We start from the raw sequence: 25,222 nt of genomic DNA, 5'->3' as shown, positions 1-25,222 counted from the left end.
TCCTGCCTCAGCCTCCTGAGTACCTAGGACTACAGGTGCCTGCCACCAAGCCTGGCTAATTTTTGTATTTTTAAAAAAGACAGGGTTTCACCATATTGGCCAGGCTGGTCTTGAACTCCTGACCTCAAGTGATCCTCCTATCCTGGCTTCCCAAAGTGCTGAGATTACAAGTGTGAGCCAACCATGCCCTGCCCCCAAATTGAGAGTTGAAACCAAGTTCTTCTGATGCTGACACTCCCCACTGCTACACCAGAAAGTGAGCCCAAGGTTGGGAGGGTGTCTCTCACTCAGGCCTTCTCCTGTGCCTGATGGTCGAAGGACAGTGGCTGGAATCCCACATATGTTCCCTCTGGGCAGCTCACACACAGCTGCTGAGTCTGGAGAGAAGGAAACAGCCTACCACCTGAAGCTTCCGGCTCCCAGCACAAGGGCTGGTTTGCCCAGAGAGCAGAGCTGGAGCAGAACTCCCTCCAGCCTGGCACCCAGGAGGGCCATGTGGGAACAGGTCCCAGCCCAGCCTGGGGTGGCCTCATCTTCATGTCGTGCACGGAGCCGGCAAACAGATCACCTTTCTTTAACCTGCCACTGAGGAAAGTGCTGCCAGGGCCCTGGAGACCGCCCTAAAAGCTGGCGCTGAGGGGCTGAGCTATAAATAGCCCTGCTGGTCTCCCAAAGCAACAAGCACACAAACCAAAAAAAGGCCCATCACCAAAACAAATGTGCTTTCCTGGCCCCCGCCAGGGGAGCTGGCTGCTGCCTTGGGGAGTCTGCTCTCACTTCTCCAGGAAGAAAGAAGTACAGTCCCCTGCACTCTCCACATTTATGGGGGACTCCGACAGAGTCCACGGCAGGGGCCCCTAAACCAAGCCAGGGACTCAGTCAGGCCTCCTCTGCAGGAATTTCAGGCCTCTACATCACACACTCATTCAGTCCACGCTACAGTGATGAATAAGCAGGCTGTTCCACCCTCAGGGAACTTACGGTCTAGGGGTATAAGGGTATCAACAAGGACCATTACAGCTTGCATTTCTCACCTGCTCACCACGCCACATGTAAAATCTGATCTGACCTTCTCTGCATCTTCTCGGGTGAGGACAGCTATTATTTCCACTCTACAGATAAGGAAACTGTGGCTCAGGCAGGTGACATGCCCAGAAAGTGGGGACAGATCTTGAAGCCACATCTGTTCATTGTCAGAGGCAGAGCTCAGAACCACTGCCCTGTCTTGGGAAAGATGGGGAATTGTGTGATTATGAGTGTCAGCGGAGCCAGTACCCTGGGGAGCCAGGGAGTGCAATCAGGGACCGACATAGGCCTAAGGGGTCTGGAGCTACCTCTCCAATTCCCTCTGTCCCTGCAAAATCCTACTGTTTGGCCACACACCAGTCTCCAGCAGTCCCCAAACATCCTGCACTTCCTCACATTGCAGAATTCACTCCTGTGATTCCCTCGGCTGGGAACATCCTTCCCAATTCTCCCCAGTTATCTATATTCTAACCATCCTTCAAGCACCAGCTCAAATAACACTAAGCCTCACACGTGCTTCCTTGGTCCCCACCCCAACCCCAGGGCCAGCCCCTCCTGCCACCCAGGCTAAGCAAGTGAGCACCTCACTGTGTACCAGGGACTCCCAGGCCAGAGCTCAGCAAGCTTTTTCTGTAAAGGGCAAGGGAGTAAATTCCTTCAGTCTCGCAAGGCATACTGTCTCTGTCCCAACTATTCTCTATTCCTGCAGGGTGAAAGCAACCACAGGTCATTTGTAAATGAATGGGTGTGGCTTTCTTCCAATAAAACTTTATTTACAAAAACAGGCAGCAGCTGGGATTTGGCCAGTAGTTTGCTGACCCTTGTCCTAGGCTAATACTTCCCAAAGAACACTAATCCTCCAATGTCCTGAGTTCCCAGGTCACACTGGGCTCTCATTTGAGAAAATACTGAACACTAGACTTCCTTAGAGATGTTCAATGCTTAGTAGAATACGAAAGGGTCTGAGAAGTCCTGAAACAAATACATTTGTACAGCTTCATCTAACTCAATGTTTCTCAAATTTATTGGGAAGTGTTCCTCATTGAAATGGAAATTAAAACCACAAGAAATACAATTTCACACCTACTAGGATAGCTATAATCAAAAAGTCAGACAATAACAAATGTTGGTGAAGATGTGGAGAAATGGAACCCTCGTATATTACTGGTGGGAATGCAAAATAGTTCAGCCACTTTGGAAAGCAATTTGGCACTTTCTTAAAAAGTTAAACACAAAACCCAGCAATTTCTCTCCTGAATATAAGCCCAAGAGAATAAACATATGTTCAAACAAAAATGTGTGCACAAATGTTCATGGCAGCATTATTCGTAATAGCCCAAGGTAGAAACAACCCAAATGTCCATCAACTGATGAATAGATACACAAAATATGGTCTACCCATGCAACAGTATTTTATATAGCTACAAAAGCAATGAAGTACTGATTCGTGCTACAACATAGATAAACCTTGAAAGTGTTATGCTACATGAAAGAAGCCAATCACGAAAGACCATAAGTTGTATGGTTCCATTTATATGCAATGTCTAAACAAGGCAAATTCACAGAGATAAAAAAAAAATAGCTGAGTGTTGCTTGGAGGTGGGAATGGAGACTAATGGTGAATGGGCAGAGAGCTCTTATTTGGAGGATATAAATGTTCTAAACTTGTATTGTGGTGATGGCTTCACATTTGGTAAATTTACTCAAAACTGTACACTTAAAAGGAGTGCATTTTATGGCATGTAAACTACAATAAACTTTCTAAAAAGTTAAGAAGGAAGGGTTCCCCCCTCCCAACCCTGTTTCTGCTTTTCCAAGGCAATACTTCCTAACATCCTGCAGAACACACACTTGGGAAGACGTGTCAGGCCCTTTTGTGTAGTTATCTTGTACACCATTGTTCAGAGGAAACTCAGGCTCCCCAGAAATAGCTACCTTGTCCGAGATCACAAAACCGGTAGGTGGCAGAGCCTGGTCTTGAACCTGTCTCTTGATCCCAAGTTTAATGCCTGCGCTGCCCCTCTGTGGCTGGAGGGTGAGACTGAGGGCAGCAGGAGGGAGTGTGGGGAGGAGAGTGAATCTAAAAGTGGGGACTTTCCAGAGGAGCAGGCACTCAGGGAAATGCCTCAAAACTTAGGCCTCACAGGGAGAAGTGAACAGAGGCCCTGCAGGTCAGGAGGCAAAGTGCATAAGGGGAAGGTGAGAGACGGAGGAACTGCCGCAGCTGTGAAGAATCCATCACGGGTTCATAATGCAGCCATTCTCTCTCGCAGAACGTGGATCCCACGTGGTGGGAAGGGCCTCCCCCACCCCACGGCTGGGGTCCAGGCCCTCAGATTCCCGCCCATTACTCCTCCTCCCAGGACTCAAGCAGCTTAAAAATGCTGCCCAGGTCACGGCTGCCCTACAGGTTCCCCACATGTGCCCGAGGGGAAGCAAATCTGCATTAAGGAGCAGCCAGAAGCTCAGGCAAAGCTGGCCCACCTGTGCCCTGGCCCCTCCGAGGTGGTCTGCATTAAGGATTGCAAGAAGCCACTGTGTGTCGCGGACGGGTGGTGGCCAGGATAGGCGCGAGAGCATCAGGAGCAGCCCTGCACAAGGAGTTCGGAGTGGGGAGTGGGGGTCTGGTCCCAGCCAGGGTGCATTCCACTGGGAGACTGCAGGTGGTCACCTGTTTTTGGAATGTCACTTCATCCACCTCAGCTCTAAAATGGAAGTGAGGTTGGGAGGTCTGTGGAAGGGGAATGGATTGTGAGGAGCTACCGCTGACCAGCAATGTCACACTGTCCACAGCTCACTTCATGCCAACTGCACCTTTAAGTGCTGTCTATTTACACCCATTCTACAGAGGAGGAAACTCGAGCTTCGGCATTACCTGCTCAGGGTCCCAATTCCTAAGTGAAAAGGTCAGGTTGCCCCAGCTCTGGTGCTTCTCCCCCATCCTGCATGTCTTCCATCTGCCCCTTAGTGAGAAGAGCGCAAAGCACAAGCAAGGGATGTGTGTGTTTGGGTGTGCATGTGCGACCCTGGAGAGTTTTATATACTTCCTTATTGTTTTATTAAAAACAACCTGGTCGAGTTATTCTGCTCCTGACGGGTCCTGACTCTAAAGCCACTTCCTAAAGAAACCTTCTGAAACCCAGGAAGGACCCAACCCACGGGGCTTACATTGTTGTTGCTGGATGCTGAAGGCTTCTGTGAAGCCATTTCTCATGAGTTTCTTCCTTCATCCCTTCCTCCCTTTTCCTATGAAATATATTCCCCATCTGCTGAAAAAAAAAAAAACAAAAAAAAACTTACTTCCAGAGCCTGAGTCCACAGGGCTGCAGAGAGGCAGCACACAGCAGTCCGACTCTGCACCTGGGATAAAGCAGGCAGCTGACCACATTTCACACACAGGAAGAAGCCTGGAACGGCAGAGAGATACAGATGGCTGGGTTTCAGACCAGCTCAGGCTCTGGCCCACCATGAGAGGCACTTTGGTCAGGTCCCTTAATCTCTCATGCCCTCAGAATCCCCCATGTGAGATGAGAACTCATATACTGATACCACATCATTTATCCCCTGGGTGGATGGGTTAAATGAGGTCATGTGCTTAGAGGGCCCTGTGCAGGGCCAGGGTATACAGTAGATGCTTAGTAACCAAATGTGACTTCCTTTTCTCTACTGCACCCATCAGGATGTAGAAAGAACCTCAGACAAAACTCTTGCAGTTCAGTAAGTTGCTGCTTCCTGTTCTATACGGTAAGACATCCAATGTGAAAAATACAAATACCCGTCTGGCTAATTTTATACACAAATATGTTTACTGTAATGATCAAGAACTCATAATAACAGGAGACCACAGCTATTCAGTATTTATTAAGCCCAGTTACTACTAGTAGTGCTATAACAACAATTATTCCCATTTTGCAGACAAAGACAGTGAATTGCAGAGAGATTTAAGCAACAAGCCCAAGACTAACAAGCGGAAGCAGCAGGATTCAAATTCTTACTGTTGGCCCCAAAGCCCAGGTCTCTAGGTCCCCACACCACACCACGGCACGGCACTTTTAAATAGCATCTCAACAACCGTGCATACAAGCAGAACCTTGATCCTCGGCTGAAGGGCTTTCAGTATAGTATTCGGATGGCATCATCACCAGAAGCATTAACTGGTCCTTCTGGGAAGGTGTTCTGGGCAAGAAGCCATCCCTGGCATTGATGGCTTAGGGCAAATAGACCTTGGGTTCTCCCTCGGGCCTCCACCCCTTACACTTAATTGGCAGTGGGCCAGGCATGGTGGCTCATGCCTGTAATCCCAGCACTTTGGGAGGCCAAGGTGGGTGGATTACCTGAGGTCAGGAGTTTGAGACCAGCCTGGCCAACATGGTGAATCCCCATCTCTACTAAAAATACAAAAATTAGCTGGCTGTGGTGGCGAGCACCTGTAATCCTAGCTACTTGGGAGGTTGAGGTGGGAGAATTGGTTGAACCCAGGAGGTGGAGGCTGCAGTGAGCTGAGATTGTACCATTGCACTCCAGCCTGGGTGACAAGAGCAAAACTCTGTCTCAAAAAAAAAAAAAAAATTAATTGGCAATGGAGAAGTGCTTCTTGGTGCCTGGCAGGTGGGGGTCCTGGCTCTTGCTTCAGGGATGGCCACCAGGGTGGGTCTGGCTGGGGACAAGGGAGTGGAACTGCAGACTTTGGCATGCCCCTTCCTACTTCAGCAGCTTGGAAACCCAAATCCTGTTGTGTGCTGTATTTTCTTCTTTTACTTAAACCTACTTCCCACATTTTCTACAAAAAAGGACACAGATCACTTTTGCACTAAAGAAATCGAGTGTTCACTGGAAAACCTGCTTCTATGAAAGGGAACTGACGGAAGAGGAGAATTAAATTTCTGAACCTGAGAACTTGTATGCTTTGACAGACAGGACAAAAAGGAGAGTAACAGGAGTGGTACTAAGAGTACAGGGAAATACTGGCAGGAGGAGACTCAATTGTGAACAGAGTTCTTCTCTTAGAGAGCAGGGCTGGGGAGACATATTTATAGGTTATATTTAATCTGACATACAAACGTATCCCATTTATATGCCTATTGTGTTTTCATTGCTTACAACAATAATCACCATTTTTAACATCAGTTAAATATTCAACAATTAGAATAAGAAGGTCACAACACCCTACTAGAGCAACAAAGTGTTGATCTGGGTTTGCTCTGGTGAATTGGCAAATCTCATGAGAGTGCTGCATGTGGCCCAAGCCCCTATTCAGCACAAGTCTGGTGTGTGTCCTCAATGGGACCTCCTCCTGCTCCCCCAAACCCTAATCAAGGATCCCCAGCGCCTCCCTGGTGGGGAGGAGTAACAATGGCCCTCTCCTTGAGAGAAGAGATCCTCTGTGGGGCAGCTGGTGGGTGGGTTTGCAGGGCACCAGGGCTGCTCGGGGCCACTAGGAGCCAAGAGGCTGGCTTTGGGTTCTGGGAAATCCCTCAGCGTTTCCAAAATTATGTTTAGTTAATGGTAAAATTGATTTTTTTTCTTCTGCCTACATTACAGGCATTAGTTCATTTAAAAAATTAAATGAACTAATATCAAGACAAATGACTTGATAACTAAATAAATACATAAAGATTAACAAGGTGGAAGCTTCTACTAGCTTCTTCTCAACATCTGCCTGCAAACTCTCCTTTGTGTTAAAATCTTCCATTCACTGGAAGGAAACAGTAAATGATGAACCATTCAGAAAGCAAGCTTCATTTCACTTTTCAGGGCTAGATATTTCTATGGGCCTACAGGCACATATAGGAGAAAGAAAGAACTACTAGTTTCTTCACAATGTCTGCCTACAGACTACTGTAAATGGGATTTGTTACACAAACAGGAGGGTTCATTATGACACATAACAGCTTATTCATTAACCCCGTGGCTCCTATTTTTTAAATTATGAAATAATCATGTTCCTAGTTTTAATTGTTTCTAATTTAAATAATACAAAAAAGTACAAAGCAAAAAGTAAGCCTCTCTCTCTATAACCTCACTTACCCCCGAGTCCCCCTCCTGGGTAATCTGTTCATAGTTTCTTGTGTATACTTCCAGACATGGTTTATGGTTATAAAGGCATATACAACACATATATTACATACGATATCATATACAACATTCTACAGCTCACCTTTTTCACTTACTGTTAGCTTTTCTGTGTCAACACATTTTCTGCCTCATTCTTTTTTAGCAGTTGTATAATTTATCTAATCCATACCATATTTAAGAATATTTTACATGTCCTTTCTAACTATCACATACAGTGCTGCTGAGGACATGTTCAGGTTCTGTGTAACTAGTGAGGTCATATCGCAAAATAAACTTTCAGAAGTAGGATTTGGGGACAAAACTTATGTGCAGCCCCAGTGCTGCGGGTTATTGCTAAATTGGCTTCTGTTGCTGTTGTTTAGAAAAAAAAATGGGGACTTGAGAGTTCAGGCAGATTAAGAGCTGCTCATCTGCCTGCATCAGAACAAGTTCACTGAGGACATGTGAGATTAGAAGACCTCACAGCAAGTGGGAGGCTGTGGAGGAATTGATACATCAAAGAGACCATTCTCTTATTCCCTTCAGTGTATTCTATGGCCAAGCATGGCAAGAGTGCTTCCACCCTATCTTTCCCAACAGTGCAGGGCACCACCACCCAGCTTCCACCTCCGGAGGAAGGAGCCTTAGGTTACTGCACCTGGACCACATCCAGGGCCTCCACCTGCAGCCTGGGGAGGTTGCCTTATCCCCAGGCCTGATCGCACAACTCTAGGGATAGAACATTTGCAGGCATCCCACAGAATCACTGCAAACCCTTTAGAAAGGTACAGAGGCCCTTCATGCTCTTCTCCAGGTTCTTTGACTGCCTTGCCATTCCCCAAACAGCCTCCCACTATGGGGTCACCACCCCCGCTGCTCCCTCGGCCCTGTAGCTCCTGGGACCTCCACATGGCTTGCTCCCTCACTTCTCTCAGTTCACTTGCTGACATGCCACCTCCTCAGGGAGGCCCTCCCTGACCCTTGAACGCTTTCTGCCCCCTAACCCTGCTGACTTTTTCTTCAGGAAACTGACCTCAACTTAATCCAATATTTTCTGCTTATTTGGTTGTTGGTGCTCTCAGCTCCATAAGGATGAGTCTTTGTTTTGTTCATGTTGCATTCCAGAACCTACAATGAGACCTGCCATATAGTAGGTGCTCAATAAAGACCTGTGAGTGCATAGATGCTCTGGCCCCTGCCTGCTCTTCAGTAAAGTCTCCCCTTAGCCCCTAGGATCTAAATGCAGTAGCACTGTGGGTAAAATCTATAAGCTGCAACACACAACTTCAGGTCTCTGTGCTCTTGCTTTTTTTATTCTCTCCACCTGGTATGTCATTTACTCACTCCATGGCCAACCGCATGAACTTCTATTTATCCTTCAAAACCCAGCTAAAGTATCACCAACTCCATGTAGCCTTCCCCAAAGTCCAGGTATCCAGGGTTCCCCAGCCTCACTCTGCAAGCATCCTACAGATATATCTGTTACCTCGTAATTCAAAAACTCTTTTTGTTTTTTTTTCCTACTTCCCAGCTTCCCCTGCTGGGCTGTGTGCTTCTTCATGGAGAGCCAGTGTCCCACCACTCATCTTTCTGGCTACTTATAAGATGCCCAGCACCCAGTATTTACTAAGAAAAATGTCAAAAGAACAATTAAGTGAAGAAAAAAATGCACTAAGAAAGCTCACCATGCCTACTGTGAGGGGGAAACAAGGCCTTGCTTGATGAGCCTTCTCTAAAGAATCTTAAAAAGAATCCACATAGACTTGCAGAGATCTGGATAAAGTCTCCTGTGTAAAAACAGCTACTATTTATTAGCACTTACCACATGCTAGGAGCTTTGTAAGCACCATCTCATTCCACGCTCTTGACAAGCCTAAGGGGTGGGTACATTTACCATACATCATCCCATATTCAGAGGAGCAGGCAGAGGCTCTTCAGGTTGCCCAGGGTCACACACTTGACAGGAGGAAGGGGCAGCTGCTTAAACTGGGCTCTAGAACTTGACGTTAAAATCTACACTTTAGCCACGGGGTGATGTGTTGGGAGTACGGTGGGGCCAGGTAATCCAAACTAGCAGAACTGGATGTTGCTATACAGCATGCAGTGCTGACCTAGGAAAGGGTCCGAAGGGCACTTCTGATGCTGAATCAGGAGGCATGAAGGCTACTGTAGGCAAACAGACCAACTGTGCACAGGCCTTGGCAGCTTGGGCCCAACCATGACTCTGTACCTGTAGAGATGAGGCTGGAAGGGACCCTGTGCCTCCAGTAGCCAGAACTAACACAGGCACCCCACTTATGACCCATCGAAGTTCTCAGAATGTGTTATTTCATTTAATCCTCACAGCAGCCTGGAGAGGTTGGTAAGGCAAGGAACAGGGTTAACCCCATTTCACATATGGGAGAACCAATTGCAAAAAATCTTCTTACGCATTAAAACCTTTCCAAAGAGCTTAAGATAGGCTGGGCTTCCTACAGGAGAAGTCTTATTCAATTCTCTTCTCAGCCTTGCAGGTGGGTGTTCAGGTGGGTGTTATCATTTCCAATTTACAGATGTGGACACTGAGCTCCAAGGGGGTAAGAAATATTCATTCATTCATTCACTCTTCCATTCACTCATTTCAACAAATATTTATTGAGCACCCAGAATGTGCTGGCAAGACAATAATGAACAAAACAGACATCGTCCTCGCCAGCATGGAACTTAAATTCTGATGGAGAAAGAGAGAATAATCAAATAAATATACAAGGATTTCAGATAAGAACTATTAAGAAAGAGTGATGGGGCATTAAGAAAGAGTGATGGGGTTGAGAGGGACTGGGGTGTGGATTCCATGGGCATGGTCAAGGAGGGCTCCCCATATGACATTGACATTTGAATTCAGACCCAATGATAAGAAGGAGCCAGACACACGGGATCTGGTGAGAAATCTTCCAGCAAAAGGAAAAGCAAAAGCCAAGAGACTGACCCTGGGACAAGGCCCGTACATCTAAAGGACAGAAAGAAGGCCAGTGTGGAGGAGGGTAATGTGCAGAGGGGAAGATAGGCCTGGGAGAGAGGCAGGGAGTCACCCCAGTCCCACAGAAAGAACCAACCTTCACTCTAGTTCCTCTGATCCCAAATCTCACGTCCAAAGAAAATCAATTAAAACATTCACGTGACTCAAAAATAAACACTAAAAACAAAACTCCTCCAGTGAAGATAAACCAGAAAAACAAGGCCTCACCCTTCTGAATAAATAGAACTGAATACCCTTAGAGCTTAATTTGGGCCCGGCACACAATATGTGCTCAACATGTGCTTTTTGAACGGACACCGTGCAAAAACAGTTTTGATTGTATACACAGCAAGAATGGAGTTGCTCCCCAAACCCTGGGCTAATGGGACTTGTGGGCTTGAGAAAGGGAAGTGAAGATGAATCAATGTCCATCTGATGCCACAATATTGGTTATGCACTTAATAGCATTCAATCCCACCAGAGGGTACAGGCTCAAAATTTAGAACTGCAGACACATTTAGATAAATGCACGGATGCCAGATGCATAATGGGTTACTAAGGGAAACAAGGATGGCCTAATTTTGAAGTCTGACATTAGGAAGACAAGCAGCCCTGGCCCTGTAGGACCCCCATAAGAGTCAGAATCCAGGACTGATGTAGGGCCTGAACTTCTCTCGTGGGCTAAGCCAGCAATTTTAATTACATCTGAAAAGGGAATTGACACTTCAAGATGGGGAGTGGGCAGGCCAGGTGCCCATGGCCAAGGCAAAGCCATGGCCAGATGCAGGCAGAGAAGTAGTGCCTTGTGGATGATTTTAAGGTAATCTGTGGGCTTGTCTCAACTCTGCTTCTAGAGACTAGAACCTCATCTTCCATCTTTACTTCCCCTAAATAAGACACCGTGTTTTTCTTATGTGTACCAGGAGCTCAGATGTTTGTCAAATGAATGAACTATAATAGCAGACAGCCTAGACAGTCTACTTTGACTGAGCAATGTGGCCCTGACTGAAGTCCCTGGAGTTGGAGGCAGTGTGAAAAGGACAACTGGAGCCCACCAAACCAGCCACCCAAGGAAACAACAAAGAGAGGTGAAGGAATGTTTTTGAGGAAGCTTGATCCAATACTTGAAGAGTACTGTCACACAGAAATGGAATTAGGTATGCTCTGTCAAAGCCCCAGAAATCAACTTTTGGCTGAATTTAAGGAAGAACTTATTCCTAGCAAAATGTTTCCCAGACTGCATTTAGTGGAATGCTAGCATTCAGGGGGTGGAGTACACTGGGGCAGGGGCAGAGAGAGGGAAGGGATTCTAATTTATTCCATAGGAAAATAAGTTTGGAAATTTGGGTTCAGCAAAGGTAAATGGATATTCTCACTGAAGGACATAGCTTTCATCCATTCTCAAACTTATGTGGCTCAAAAGCTTTTCATAGGATGATATGAACATCTCACACAATCTCTATATTCTAATCTCAGCTCAGGGGCAAAGAGGAATTAGAGGTGTCTGACAAAAGCATAACTGTATGAAGGGGTGTGTGTCCCACTAGTATTTGAGTACTTTTAGGATACAGGATTCAACACCACATGGATGATACAGACAGAGATGCAATCTGAATAGAAAACTAGAACCATGGGTTCATTTGCCCATGAACTTTAATCTTGAGTAACCAAGTAGCTGGCAGGATGGTCTATACCGATGAGGATGCACACAAACTGCCCTTGCCTGCCCTTGGTGTTCAAATGAATGGATAATATGGATATTGCAAAGGGATCCTGGAATTAATCAATGCTGTTGGGTGAGAGGCTTAACGACAGCAGGTGTTCTTGCCAGAGCCCACTTTGACTCTTCTCATATAGTATTTTCTAGGACATATTGCCTGCCTGTCTGCCTTCTTCATCCATCCATCTAGTTTATAAATATTAACTGAGGGCCTTCCATAGCCTGGCAATGATAAGTAAAACCAGACAAGGTTCTGCTTCATGACTGTCTATTGGGGAATACAGACAATGAACAAATACATTATACAAATAATGATTTAATTAAGATTTTCCATATATGTTACAAAGGAAATGAGTGGTGCAAAAACAACAGTAACTAACACAGAGACCTTGTCCAGTCTTGAATTTTAGAGTGAATTCTCTAAAGGTGAAAGAAACTGTTCTGCAGACCCCCAAATGTGCAGGTCCAATACAAGTCTCTGACATTCTTCCAGGAAACCTCAACCCAATGGGACTGGGAAAGACCACACAGGCCCACCCAGCACAGAAGTCTCCTTTCAAGCACATATCTAACAGATGCTCTATTTGAGACTATGATTCAGTAGGCCTGGGGTAGGTAACCAGGTGATTAAAATGCTGCTACTCTGTAGACCACATTTAAGTAGCACTACTCTATAAGGCAATTTAAAAGACATAAACAAATGGAGAACTAGCTATACCATGTCCATAGACAGGTTCAATCATAAAGATGTCAAATTTTCTCAAACTAACCTATGAGTTCAATAGACTTTTAATCAAAATTCCCACACAGTTATTTTGTTTTTTTATTGCTATTCTTGTTTAATTCAACAAACTGATTCTGAAATTCATTTAGAAGACTAAAACAATTTTGGAAAAGAACAAAGTGGGAGACTTGCCTTACAGGCTCAAGGCTTACAATAAAACTATAGGTGTGGTATGGGCACAGAGATAGACAAAGAGACCAATGGAACAGAACAGAGAGCCCAAACACAGACTTGTGCTTAAAGGAAATTATGTATAGAAGATGGCATTATAAATCAGAAAAGAATGAATGATCAGTAAGTCCTGCTGGGAAAATAGGTTATTTATATATTAAAACCTGGATTTCTACCTAATGCAACATTAAAAACATAAAATTCCAGATGGGTTATATTCCTAAATATGAAAAAAAAACTGTAAAACTCTTAGAAGAAAATATGGAAAATTTTTTCAACTTTGGGGTAGGGAAATATATCTTAAATAAGACTCCAACTGTGCAAACCCAAAAGAAAAATCAACGAATTCGACTTCAATAAAATGGAAACTTCTGTACACCATAAATAAGAAAGAAAAGCCACACATTGGGAAAAGATAATATCTAGAATGTATTAACAATTTCTATCTGTAAGAAAAGACAAACTATCCAAATAGAAACGAATGTAAACCTGAAGTTCACAGGTACAGAAATCAAATAGCAAAAAACAGACAAAACAAAACATGAAAAGGTGCTTAACCTCACAAGTAATTAGAGAAATGTGAATTTAAAATAGTAAGTTATCATTTAATGCCCATTACACTGGCAAAACAAAAACTGAACAGACCAAGTGCTGTCCAAAATGTGAAGCTGCAGAAATTCTCACAAACTCTTGTTTGGAGTGTAAATTAGATTAATTTTTTTTTTTTTTTTTTTTTCCTGAGACAGTCTCGCTCTGTCACCCAGGCTGGAGTGCAGTGGCACCGATCTCGGCTCACTGCAACTTTCGCCTTCCAGGTTCAAGTGATTCTCCTGCTTCAACCTCCTGAGTAGATGAGATTACAGGCATGAACCACCACCCAGCTAATTTTTGTATTTTTAGTAAAGACAGCGTTTCACCATGTTGGCCAGGCTGGTCTCAAACTCCTGACCTCAGGTGATCCGCCCACCTCGGCCTCCCAAAGTGCTGGGATTACAGGTGTGAGCCACCATGCCTGGCCTAGATTAATTTCTTTCTGAAGTAATTTTACGTTATATGATAAAACTGACAATGCATGTATGCTACAACCCAGCAATTCCACTCAAGGAAGCACAGACTAGACATTCACTCAGTGTGCTTAATAATAGTGAGAAATGGGCAACAGCCTAAATGCCCATCAAGAGGACCAAGAGGACCTGGATAAATACAACACAGGCCATTCATACAATGAAATACTCTGATAGAAAAATTAAAGAACCAAAGCTACATGTACCAATATGGATACATCTAAGAACCAATATTGAGCAAAGAAATAAAGTTGTTATAAAAAATGTAAATAATGGATGCCAGTAACACAAATTTGAAAAATATGCAAGAAAGACCTAGGTGCTATTTGGGGCATATATATATGAAAAGTATAAAGATTTATATGAGAGTGGTAAATCTAAATTCAGCATAATGACCTCTAGAGAAGGCAGGAGACGAATGGTATCTGGGAAAAAAATTAAAATCACTCATAAACCACTGCCCCACCACACACACATATACTACTATTAATCACCATCAGAGTAAGGGAGGCTTCTTCAATGAAGCCAGGACTTTTTAGATTGCAAAGCTTCAGAAAGCATTTAGTCCAGCCTTTGACCCACACATGAAACTTCTCTCCAATACCTGGGGCAAGGGATCCTTCTACCTTTAAAACAAACTTGCAAGTCAGGGCCACTGTGTATGGTTATACAGGTCGTGCACCACACAAGTCTGGAATGTATATTTCATAATGTAAATTATGGCCCCTTGGGTTGTTCAGTGTGCAATGTACACAACCACACTTAGCAGCCCTGTAAGGGTCACAGATCCTTTGGAACTCTGATAAAACTATGCCAATTTCTGGGGAAATGCCCATCCACACAAGTACTACTTATAATTTCAGTGGATTCAGACACACCCCCAACAATGATTGGCAACCCTATACTGGTCAACTTCCAGGGATGGGTGCTCACAACCTTCTGAAGTGCTTCCAGATAATGCTATGCTATGAGACCAAGTTCTTCCCTATGCACATTTGAAACCTGCCTCTTTATAATCTCTATCCATTAAAGTTGATCTCCTTCTTTTCCGTATGACACTTCAGCTACTGAAAGAAAGCTAACCCATCCCCTCTAGAGACTTATGCTTTCCAGGCTAAATACACTCTTGACTTAGCTTATTGCAAACAGGCTGCATCTCCTCTTTTGCTCAAAATGAATTTTTAAACTGTCTATCCTTTCACCAAGCACTTCCTGCCCTAATAACCCACTATGCATGCTGACATGTTATCAAAGAACAAGAAAACATTTCTCTCAGCTGCCCCTTTGGGAAACCTCTGAAGATCTGCACTCTTGCTTCCGAAGCTGTCGAATGCTCACAGAAGCCAGGAAGTGCCAGGCTGGAAGAAGGATCAGGCTTTTTCCAGGAATAGGGGCAAGACCAACTGAGCAGAACCAGGACAGAGCCCCCACAGGCCAAGGGAGACAAGTTCTTCTCCACTTACTCCCAAAACTCCATGACAGGGGAGGTGGCATTCTGCAGAGACACATGGCTGTAGTTGCTCACATTCAGTTTCTGGAACTCCACACAATTCTCTACAGTGGAAACAAGACAAGAAATAGAAGAAAATTAATCTCCATGAAAGCTGAATCCTGAAAAACATTCAGAGCTGATGCGCAACTAGGCATTTTCATCTAGCCACTCCAAGTAAACATGCGTCAAAGGGCAGTGGGGAAAATCAATACTTTACAAACAGTTAAGAGGCTTGGACTGATTAGAACAGGAGGAAAGGTTTATGGGGCAGGGGGCCTTCTCTCTCCCATTCCTAACCAACACTCCCTATCAAACTGTCTCCTCTACCCTTGTTCCCAAATCTTTTATTTTTTCCACTTCCCTGCCTAAGTCCCACCAGTAGCATTTATCTGTCTGGCTGAAGGGCTGTAGTGGAATACAGGGACTAAAGGAATGGATCGTCCATGGTGACCTTGGGGCAGTAAGGCAGCTGAGACTCAGTTTTACTTTATGTGAAAAGGGGCTAATGCCACAGCTGTCTCATCAAGACGTGATGATTGGAGGAAATGGTGTGAATCAACATATGTCAAGAATCCCTGGTTTCTTCATCATTCCCTCACTCGATCCAGTCAATCAGAAAGGACTTACTGAATGCCTCTTCTCATTTCACGAAATTTGATGTCCCAGGGAGATTTAATCTCAAGTAAAAGCAACCTAGTGTTCATCCTTCAAGGCCCAGTGCCCCTGGGCCTTAACCCCATCTCCAGGAGGCCTTCCCCAACCTCCCTCCCCTGAAATCTGAGAAAGCAAGAATTCAAAGGCCCTCCAAGCAATCACCTTCTCCAACTCCCTTTATTTTGAGGAAGAAGAATCTAAGGTTCAGACACAGTCAAGGGACCCCCACCTATACCCTCTTCCTCCTCTATAAAGTCACTGGCCAGCGTGGATAGAACTGTAATAAACTCCAGCCAGGGCTCCATCTACTTTGCCACGGGTATTGCCCAGAAAAGCCCACTACCATGGGACCCATGTCCCTCTGTTTAGAGACACCTGGGGCACCAGACCATGAGCTCCCCAAGGGCAAGGCCTCCTGTATCCATTCACCTCAGAGGCCCCTGCACCCCGCACCATGGCCAGCACAGAGCAGGAGCCCGGAAGGCTTCACTCTTGCATGTCTTCCATCTCACATATGTGTGAATGTTCCAAACCACATCTGTAATCTCTGCAGGCAGGAATCACCTCCTATGTGTGATGTTTCACACATTGCAAATGTTCACCCACCTTTAGAGAAAGGGGATTGCAAACCAGTTGAAGAAAGAGGTTTGCAGCCCACTGGGGAAAATCCAGATTGTCTGCCTGCTTCTTGCTCCTCTTGGCAAGTGCTAACTATGTTCTGAAAGGAGGTGGTCTGGGGGTCCTCAGTCAGGCTTGAGAGGAGCCTGGAAACCTGAAATTGTCAGCAAGATTTCTGAATGTGTCCTGTGCCTTTTTCTGGAGAGAGGAGACCTTGACTTTTATTGAATTCCCTAAAATAGGATTTCTCAATTATTTTTTCTTCCTAGAGTTAAAAAAAAATTTCTTGGACACCCAAGTTGACCAGTCATTTTTATTAAAATATTTAACCATGTACAAATAAACGATGAGTTATAAAGTCTTTGTGATTATAGTATTCATACAATTATAAACGTCAAATTAAATTTATAAATTAAATACCAACTATACTACAGAACCAACACAATTTAAAGTGATAACAGAAAATGGATGCATAGGATAATGCTATTTGGTAAAATTATATTGCTTTCCCAACAGAAAAATGAAACTGACATGTAAGAAGCAGAATCTGTTGAGTTCAGGTGGTTTATTCCTCCATGAACTATTTGAGATTTGATTACCCATTTTCGTCTGGTTACACTTCTGCAAAACCTTCATTCCTATGGTGTGTTGCATTCTCAACTGGACTTCACTTAGTACTAATGCTCTATTTATGAATTAAACCTTTCTGGTCTTTTTCCCTTGGCCATCATCATTCTATTTTCCATGAATGCATCTTAAAATATAAACATGCATAAAGTCAGCCACTGGAATATCCTGACTATCCTCAGTTATAAGGTGTTTGCTCAGACCATCCAGAGCATGTGCGTATTTTTAGAGTATCCTCAAAATAAGTACACACAATTAAATTACCCTAGAGGACTCATAGGCCTCCAAGAAATTGTCCTTGAATTTTAGTTTGATAAACATTTCTATGAGTTCCCTGGCCAAAGGGAGGTTAAAAACTAGGGCCCTAAAGAGAGAAACAGCAAAAGCTCCACAAAATGCAACAGCCAGGGGTTGGCAGAGTGGGGGAGTAGGGCAGAGTCAGGCATCACATAGGGCTAGAAGCCAGACTGCAGCATCTCCTAGGTCTACCACCTGCTGTTCCTTCTACTGGTCACCAACATCCTACCTGATCTTACTGGATCTCAGCCCTCATGATGGCAGGCCACTTCCAGACACAATCTAAATACAGGTTATCATACAGATGGTGAATAGGTCAAAGTGTGTGTGCCAATTCCAGTCAAAAGGCAGCAGCTCTCTGGAGCACTATTGGAGAAGGGTTCTAAGGCCAAGACTAGACTGAGAAGGAAAGAGTGCTACAATTGATTAGCGATGTCTTCTGTGAGCATGGCCAGCTTAGACAGGGACTGGGCAGGGATATGCCTTTCTTGGATTATAAAACTCAATGCTAATAGGAGGATATATGGAAAAACAAACAATATATCAGAATCAAAAATAATCTAAAAGATTATCCATTCCAGCAGGAGTGGGGTTGGGGGCTAAATTCAAATGTCAGCTGGGTTGGACGGATAAAGTAAATGAATAAAGTGAGCTGGGTGGGATTTGTGCTAACTCCAGGATGGATGTGTCCTTGAAGGCAATAGCCACCTCTTGGCTACAGCCACTGCTGTCAAGCAGGAAGGTGGGTCTGGTGTCACCAGATCGTTTAAGTTTTTAAGATAGGCTGGAAACCTGAATTTTTCACGTGAAGTCTTCCAATTTTTTAATTTTGGCAACCAAATCTATTTTTTAAGTCTGCCATTCACTGATCTAAAGCCTGGTTGGCCTGTAGGTCCTCTGTCTGCAGCCCTTGATCTGGTCTAACCTCAGTTTTACAGGGGAAAACTTGACACTAGAGGCAAGACTAGTATTGGAGCCCTAGTCCCCTGAGTCTAAGTCTAGTGCTCTTCCTCACACCCCCATCCTGCCCCCAAAGGGCTCAGTCTCTGCATTTGACAAACAGAGGACAGAACATCTCCATTCTCCTAACCATGCCAGTCTCTGGGCCAATGCTCAGCTCAGGCTTTAGGGCTGCAACTCACAGAACGTACCAGAACAGGTGCAGAGCTGACCCCAGTTTCAGCAAGACTACCCTAGAAAACTGGACTCATGACGAGAGGCCAGGGACCAGTACTGGCCTGAAGGGCATGAACAAACCCCAATCCCAGGTCGCCCAGCAGGACCAGCAGAGAGACCTCCGTGGGGCCATACCTGTGTTCCACTCATGCCCACAGGTAGCCCAGGGTAGCTCAGTAGTGAAGCAGTTGCTCAGGTAAAAAATGGCCCATGCCAGGATGATGATGTAGTACACATTCAGATGGGCCTCAATCACCTGCGTTGCATAGCCAATGCCTGAAAGGACAAAAGAAAGGAACGAATTTGAGTCTATCTTTTCAAAACAATCTGCCTTTGCAGTTGACATTCCCTGGGCAAAATTTTATTTTCTCATTAACTCAACACATACCTTCAAATAAAGGGCAAACTTTCCTCCAACACGTAATGCCACCTTCACTTGTGAACTGCCCCAGAGCTGTCTCCAGGAAAAAAACAGGAATTCCACAGCAAATAAAAAACACCACGTAGGGAATCAGGAATGCCCCTGTAAGGATGCAAAGGAATGAAATGAAAACTGTCCCTGCCGATTCATACTTGGCTCAAGAACTCTTTAATAAACATCTACTACAGGCCAGACATGATGTTCTTTGAACTTGAGTTCAAGTTCCCATTATGAAGACCAGAGTCAGAAAACAGGGCTAGGTTTCTGTAAGTCTACCTCACATCTCCAAGTCTCAACTTCTCCATCTGTAAAATGGAGCTTTAGTTTTTAATATCTGCACTGCTTCCCTCATAGAACTGTAATGCAGCTAAGATGATAATGTAAAAGAAATTGTTTCATTGGCTCATTTAAAAAAAAATTTTTACATTTCATCCTCCAGCATGGGTCAAATTCATTCCCTCCCTGAATGTTGCACCCTTTTTCATTTTAAAGTGACCTCAACAGACCAGGTGAGGGGCACCCCTTCCTTTTACTTTGGAAGTGACTTGCAAACAATCTTTGTCATAAAGAAGAGCATTCTCAGGGAATTATACAATGAACAATATTAAGCCTCAAAGAATTAAGTACCCCTACACATGAGGCCCAAGTGTGGTGTCAACTTGCAAGGAGTTTGCAACAAGAATCTATCTAGCAAAGGCTGGCTTTGAATTGGTCCAGGACAAGACCACCCCTAAGCATTAGGGTTCCTATCTTGAAACACAATACCCATTGCCTGGGCCTTTCTGTGAAAAAAAATTAAATAACTGAGGTGAGCATGAACTATTACACCCAGAATGGGGATTTTTCCAAATCCCTCATTCTGTCCCTCCTGTCTAATAACAAAGCATGAAAACACATGCTATTTGCCACCATCTGATCTCACAAATGAAGGCTTTAACTGAAAGTGCTTTTTGCCAAATGAAGTCTCCTTAACTGTAAGGATTAATAGCAACAATTTTGATGAATCCTGATAGCAGGACCGTATCTATCAGGGTTTGAAAGGGTCTTAGCTTTTCTGGGCAAGCAGCTAATTTAAAGTTTCATATTGGGAAAGAAATACTTTAAACTATTGTTGGGATCTAAAAGGAGGGCAGTAAGGATGTTTTTAAAAAGGTAAACAGTTGAGAAGCAGATATCCCAACTACATTAGAAAGCAAAAAGTGTGGAAAAGGAGATAAGAGGATCTGTTTACTGAATCGAAATCTAAGTGATTAAAATCAGCTGCAGTAGGTCCCCTAACATGCTGTTATTTACCTGTGAAACCTCTAGAATCTAACGTATGACACTTTCAGAAAGCCTTTTGACCTGTGTATTCACAAAGCTACTAATCCTTAGGATAATAAACTCAATCAAACCAGGAGATCTATGAATCTCAAGGAAACTCTTGGCAAGTCAGAAAAAAAAATGACTCATTTAAAAAACTTTACTCACTACAACCTTTTTTTTTAAAAAAAAATCTGTGACAGAATTCGTAATTAACCCAATTTACCGTGTTTTCTGCTTTTATGAATGCTTTTTGTTTTGGCACAACAATTTCCTGTATGGAAAAAAAAGATGTTAAAACAATTTGTGCCTGGGGACTACCCTAGGTGTGCACAGGTTTCCAAGTGGACGCAGCTTACAAACGCCGTATCTGCAAAGAGAGGCGGGATTCACAGCCGAGAGCACAGGGCACGTTGGGGGTCTCCAAGTCCACTCCCTCTCTCTCCCTTGCCAAGCCGCCAACACCAGCGGCCACTTCATTACCAGTGCAGAGCAGGCTTGGAGCAGCCTGTGCCTTCAGGATGAATGTCCCCAAAGAAAGGGCCTGGGCCAAGCAGTACCCTTCTCCCTCTCCCGGCAGCTGCTCGCACAGGAAGTCCTGCTCTGCACAGACTCACAGCCCGGTCCCTGCCAGCCAACTTCTGAGCCACCTTCGCTGGGGTTTGGGAATTTGCTGGAGGGGCAGGGAGGGGCACAGCAAAGAGATGAGAGAATATACAGATACAGGCTCTTCCTTCGAGAAATTGTGCCACCGAAGGAGGTTTTATAAGATCCCTTGCCATGGACCCGCCCAGCTGTCCTGCCGATATGACAGGAGGGGGTCCTGAAGGCTGGAGCCCCTTCCCTGAGCTGGGAGAGTTACGGATTCGCTGCTGCATCTTTTGCCAAACTGACTTTGAGAGGCTGTCACTAGAAAGGACTCTCTCATCACTGTCCTTTCCCTCTCCCCTTCTACATCTCTATGCAGAGCATCAACATTAAACCAGTATTGCTGTTTGTCGTGGGTGACTCTCAGACCCGTAAAATAAACTGTTCGTTGTCAATTCTTCCACCAGAGGGGCCCCAAATATTGGCCCTAGAAATGGGCTTAAGAGCAGACGAAAGACTAGGCAGGAAACCATAGAGCAATGCCTCGCCTAAAAGTTCTGCCTGTTCTGAGTCCAGTCCCAGTTTAAAATAAGGCCTTTGACATCAGAATCTCATCTTTATTTTTGGTCGAGTGAGACTTCTCTGACCCTCAGTGTCCTCACCTGCAAAATGGGTAGACCCGTGCCTACGAAAGTGACTGAGAGGATGAGATGAGATGATATGGTCAAAGGTGCTCGGCACTTCAGTAAGCGCGCAAAAACTGAGACCACTTTGATCATCAGGAGTCCCTTCCCCACAGGCCGTTTTCCCAGTTAGGAAAGCTGAGGCTCCAAGGGGCCAAGTGCCTGAAACACCAGGGCGCCTACCCAAAGCAAGGGCTCCCTGGCCTCGGTCTGCATCTCACGCTGGGGACAGAACGCGGGCAAGTCCCCGCGCTGGCAGGTGGAACCCTCGGGTGCGAATTGGCACGTGCGCGTGCGCACTGGCACAGGTGGGCCGCGCTCCGGGGCGAGCTCACACGCGAGGTACCTGGAGTCGAGGTTCTCCGCTCGGGTTCCGCTCCACGCAGGCGCGGGAGGGGGTCTCGCGCTCGCCCCTGGCTCCCCGCCCCCACCGGGCGGTTGGCGCCCCCTCCCCTTCTCCTATCACCTCACCTCCTCCGTTCTTGTAGCACAGGTAGGGGAAGCGCCACACGTTGCCCAGCCCAATGATCTCCCCGGCCACGCTCAGCACGAACTCAACCTTGTTGTTCCAGTGGCCGCGCTCGTGGACCGCCTTGTCGCGCTTGTCGCGCGGGTCGCGCGCGGGCGCCGCGCCCCCGCTGCTGCAGCCGCCACCCGGCGCCTCGGACTCCCGCGCCTCCTCAGCAGCCTTCCCATTGCCCAGGGGCAGCGCCTTCTCCGCCGTCATGGCCGCGCTGGCTGCCTCGTGCGCCGGCCCGGCTCTGCGCCGCCGCCCCGGGCGGGCTGGCTTTTCAGGAGGCGCGAGCGGGCGGGAGGGGGAGGCAGGGGGTGGAGCTGAGGGACCCGGCCAGACCAGCGCGGAGACTGGGACTGGGACGCGCCGCGGAGGCCCGGCCCGCAGGGCGCCCACGCCACCTCAGCCCGGCTGGGCCCGGGAGCCCGCGAGCACCTTGAGCGCGCCGAGCCCCTGCAGCGCCCGTCCTTCCCGCGGCCCTGCCCACTGGCCTGCTGGGACAAGAGTGGAAGCGCCCATTCAGGCCTAGGCTGGCTCCACTCACCAAACCCCAAAGTTCTACCACCGTCCATAACCTTCAAACGCTTGGGCCTCGGTTTCCTGTTTCTAATAAGAGGAATGGGCTCTAGACCAGACTTCTCCAACTTGAACTACACACCAGACACCTGCGGGTCTTGTTTAAACTACACATCACGGTCTAGTAGGTCGCAGTAGGCTGAAGAGCCTGCGTGCCTGACTAGCTCCCCAGGGACGCTGATATGTCTGGTCCAGGGACCACACCTTGAGGAAAAGGGAGTAAATGAATTCGTGGCTTCTTCCCAGCCCTAGACACCCTGCAGGTCTTGTTCATACTGGTGTCCGCAGCTCTCAACATAGTCAGGACCGTGTGGCAGTTAAGTGCTTGCGTCTGGAAACAGGTGAATCTAAGTTGTGTGATTTTGGCCAGTCATCTGATCCCTCTGTGCCTCAGTTTCCTGATCTGCAAAAGGTAATATCAGTAGTATCTTGTAGGTTTTAATGTAGGGAATGGATTTTTAGGTAAAAGGTTATTAAGAAATGCTTATAAAGGTCTTGATACCTTGAAAGTGCCCAATGAACATTACCCGTTGTTAGTATTATACAATATGTAGACCTACACACATTTGCCCATCTTCTTGTATAATATTTGTCTCCTCACTTAGTTGTAAGGATGATATACACTGTCCTGTTCATTATAATAGCCACATAACCTAGCACAAGACTTGGTGCATAGTATGTGCTCAATAAATGTTTGTGGCTAGAGAGGAAGGGAGGAAGGAAGGAAGAGGAAAAGGGAAAGAAGGAAAGACTATTAAGCTGCTGGGGGCCACAGAGATGAACACTTCCACCTCTTCCATTGCACAGGCCTGGAGAAGTCCAGCCACATGAGCCCCCACCAACCCTACTCTCCATCTGTCCCTCGGAGCTCCCTCTGGAGCTCTCTTAGGGACAGGCTCCTTGCTTTGAAGCCTTCAAACTCCTGCCTTCCGCTTCTCCTTTCATTCTGGCTCACAACTGCTCAAGTCTCTCCCAACCTCCATCTCCCCAGAAAGCCCTTCCTTCCACCATCTTCCCGTTTCCCCTCCCCCCACTATCATATTTCTTGAAAGAGTAAGTTGACAGGCTGCCAGCCCTGTCTTCGCCTCCCACACGTTCCTTGGCCCACAGCAATCTGGCACCCACCCCCACCACTCCTCTGAAAATGCTGTGAAGTCCCGGACGCCCTCTCAATTTGGCAAATTCTACGGTTCCTTTTCCATCCCTATCCTGCCTGGCCTCTAGGTAACTTTCTGCACCGTTGCTCCCTCCTTTGCTTCTTAAAATTCCCACTGGTGTGGTTTTCTTGGCATTGCCTGATGCAGCTACCATTTCTCTCCCTGCTTCTCTGGTTCTCCTTTCTCTCTCCTTAAATTCAGCCTTTCTCATATCTTGAACCACTGAACTAAATGTGGGTGCCTCCCAAACCTCTGTCCCCATGTGCTGCCCAGGTTATGTTTAAAAGCAAAGATCCTGCGGTGTTCAGGGTGAGACTATACTGAATTCAGATGGATGTGGCTTCGCATTCAAGCTCTGCCCCTTAGGTGCTCTGTTACCTCTTTGCCTCATGCTTCTCACCTGTTAAGTGGGCTTCACATGAGTTCTGACCTCACAGGGTGGGTGTGTGCATTAAAAGCCTCAGTAGGAGCTCTGTGAACAGTAGCTATTATTGTTGTTTATTATTATTTTTTAAAAGATGGAGTCTCACTCTGTCACCCAGGCTGGAGTGCAATGGCACAGTCTTGGCTCACTGCAACCTCCATCTCCCAGGTTCAAGCGATTCTCCAGCCTCAGCCTCCCGAGTAGCTGGGATTACAGGTGCCCACCACCACACCCAGCTAATTTTTGTATTTTTAGTAGAGATGGGGTTTCACCATGTTGGCCAGGCTGGTCTTGAACTCCTGACCTCAGGTGATCTGCCCGCCTCAGCTTCCCAAAATGCTAGGATTACAAGCGTGAGCCACCACACCTGGCCAGTAGCTATTGTTTTTATTGTGAGGAGGAGGAGGATGGTTAGTTCATTCCCTTGCTTAAAAGCCCTAATGGGAGGCCAACATAGCAAGACCCTATCTTTAAAATAAAAAAAAAAAAATACTTAGCCAGACGTGGTAGTGCACACCTACAGTCCCAACTACTCAGGAGGCTGAGGCAGGAGGATGGTATAAGCTTGAGCTCCCCCAGGAGTTCTAAGCTGCAGTGAGCCATGATCATGTCACTGCATTCCAATCTGGACTATAGCACAAGACCCTAACTGCAAAAACAAACAAAAAAACCTTCATTGGACTTCCTTTTCCTACAGGATAAAACCAAATTCCTGGCCCTAATATTCAAAATTCCCCCTCAATCAAATTGTCCCAGCCTTTCCTTCTACCATTTTTGAATGCCATTTTTCTCCCACACTAAGATATCGTTATTTTTATTTTCTTTTTGATGATCCTCAATGCTGTGTATAGAATGGGCAATAAAGGAAGGAATTTA

General features: G+C 45.9%; 1 protein-coding gene across 1 annotated transcript in view; it reads right to left on the bottom strand.

Moving 5' to 3' along the window:
- SLC6A11 (solute carrier family 6 member 11) overlaps window positions 1-22,623 on the bottom strand; it is a 127,183-nt gene extending 104,560 nt beyond the window's left edge. Inside the window, exons 1-4 of the mRNA XM_004033612.5 lie at window positions 22,147-22,623; window positions 19,070-19,204; window positions 18,817-18,957; window positions 15,281-15,371 (exon numbers count right to left, since the gene is read on the bottom strand). Coding sequence (XP_004033660.1) covers window positions 15,281-15,371; window positions 18,817-18,957; window positions 19,070-19,204; window positions 22,147-22,402 — 623 coding nt within the window. The 5' untranslated portion in view covers window positions 22,403-22,623. The remainder of the gene's footprint in view (window positions 1-15,280; window positions 15,372-18,816; window positions 18,958-19,069; window positions 19,205-22,146) is intronic.
- Between the last annotated feature and the right edge of the window lie 2,599 nt (window positions 22,624-25,222).

Source organism: Gorilla gorilla, chromosome 2 (assembly GCF_029281585.2).
Source record: "Gorilla gorilla gorilla isolate KB3781 chromosome 2, NHGRI_mGorGor1-v2.1_pri, whole genome shotgun sequence".
Taxonomy (NCBI): domain Eukaryota; kingdom Metazoa; phylum Chordata; class Mammalia; order Primates; family Hominidae; genus Gorilla; species Gorilla gorilla.
Note: the sequence above shows the minus strand (reverse complement) of the source record. Positions and strands in the feature narration are given on the sequence as shown.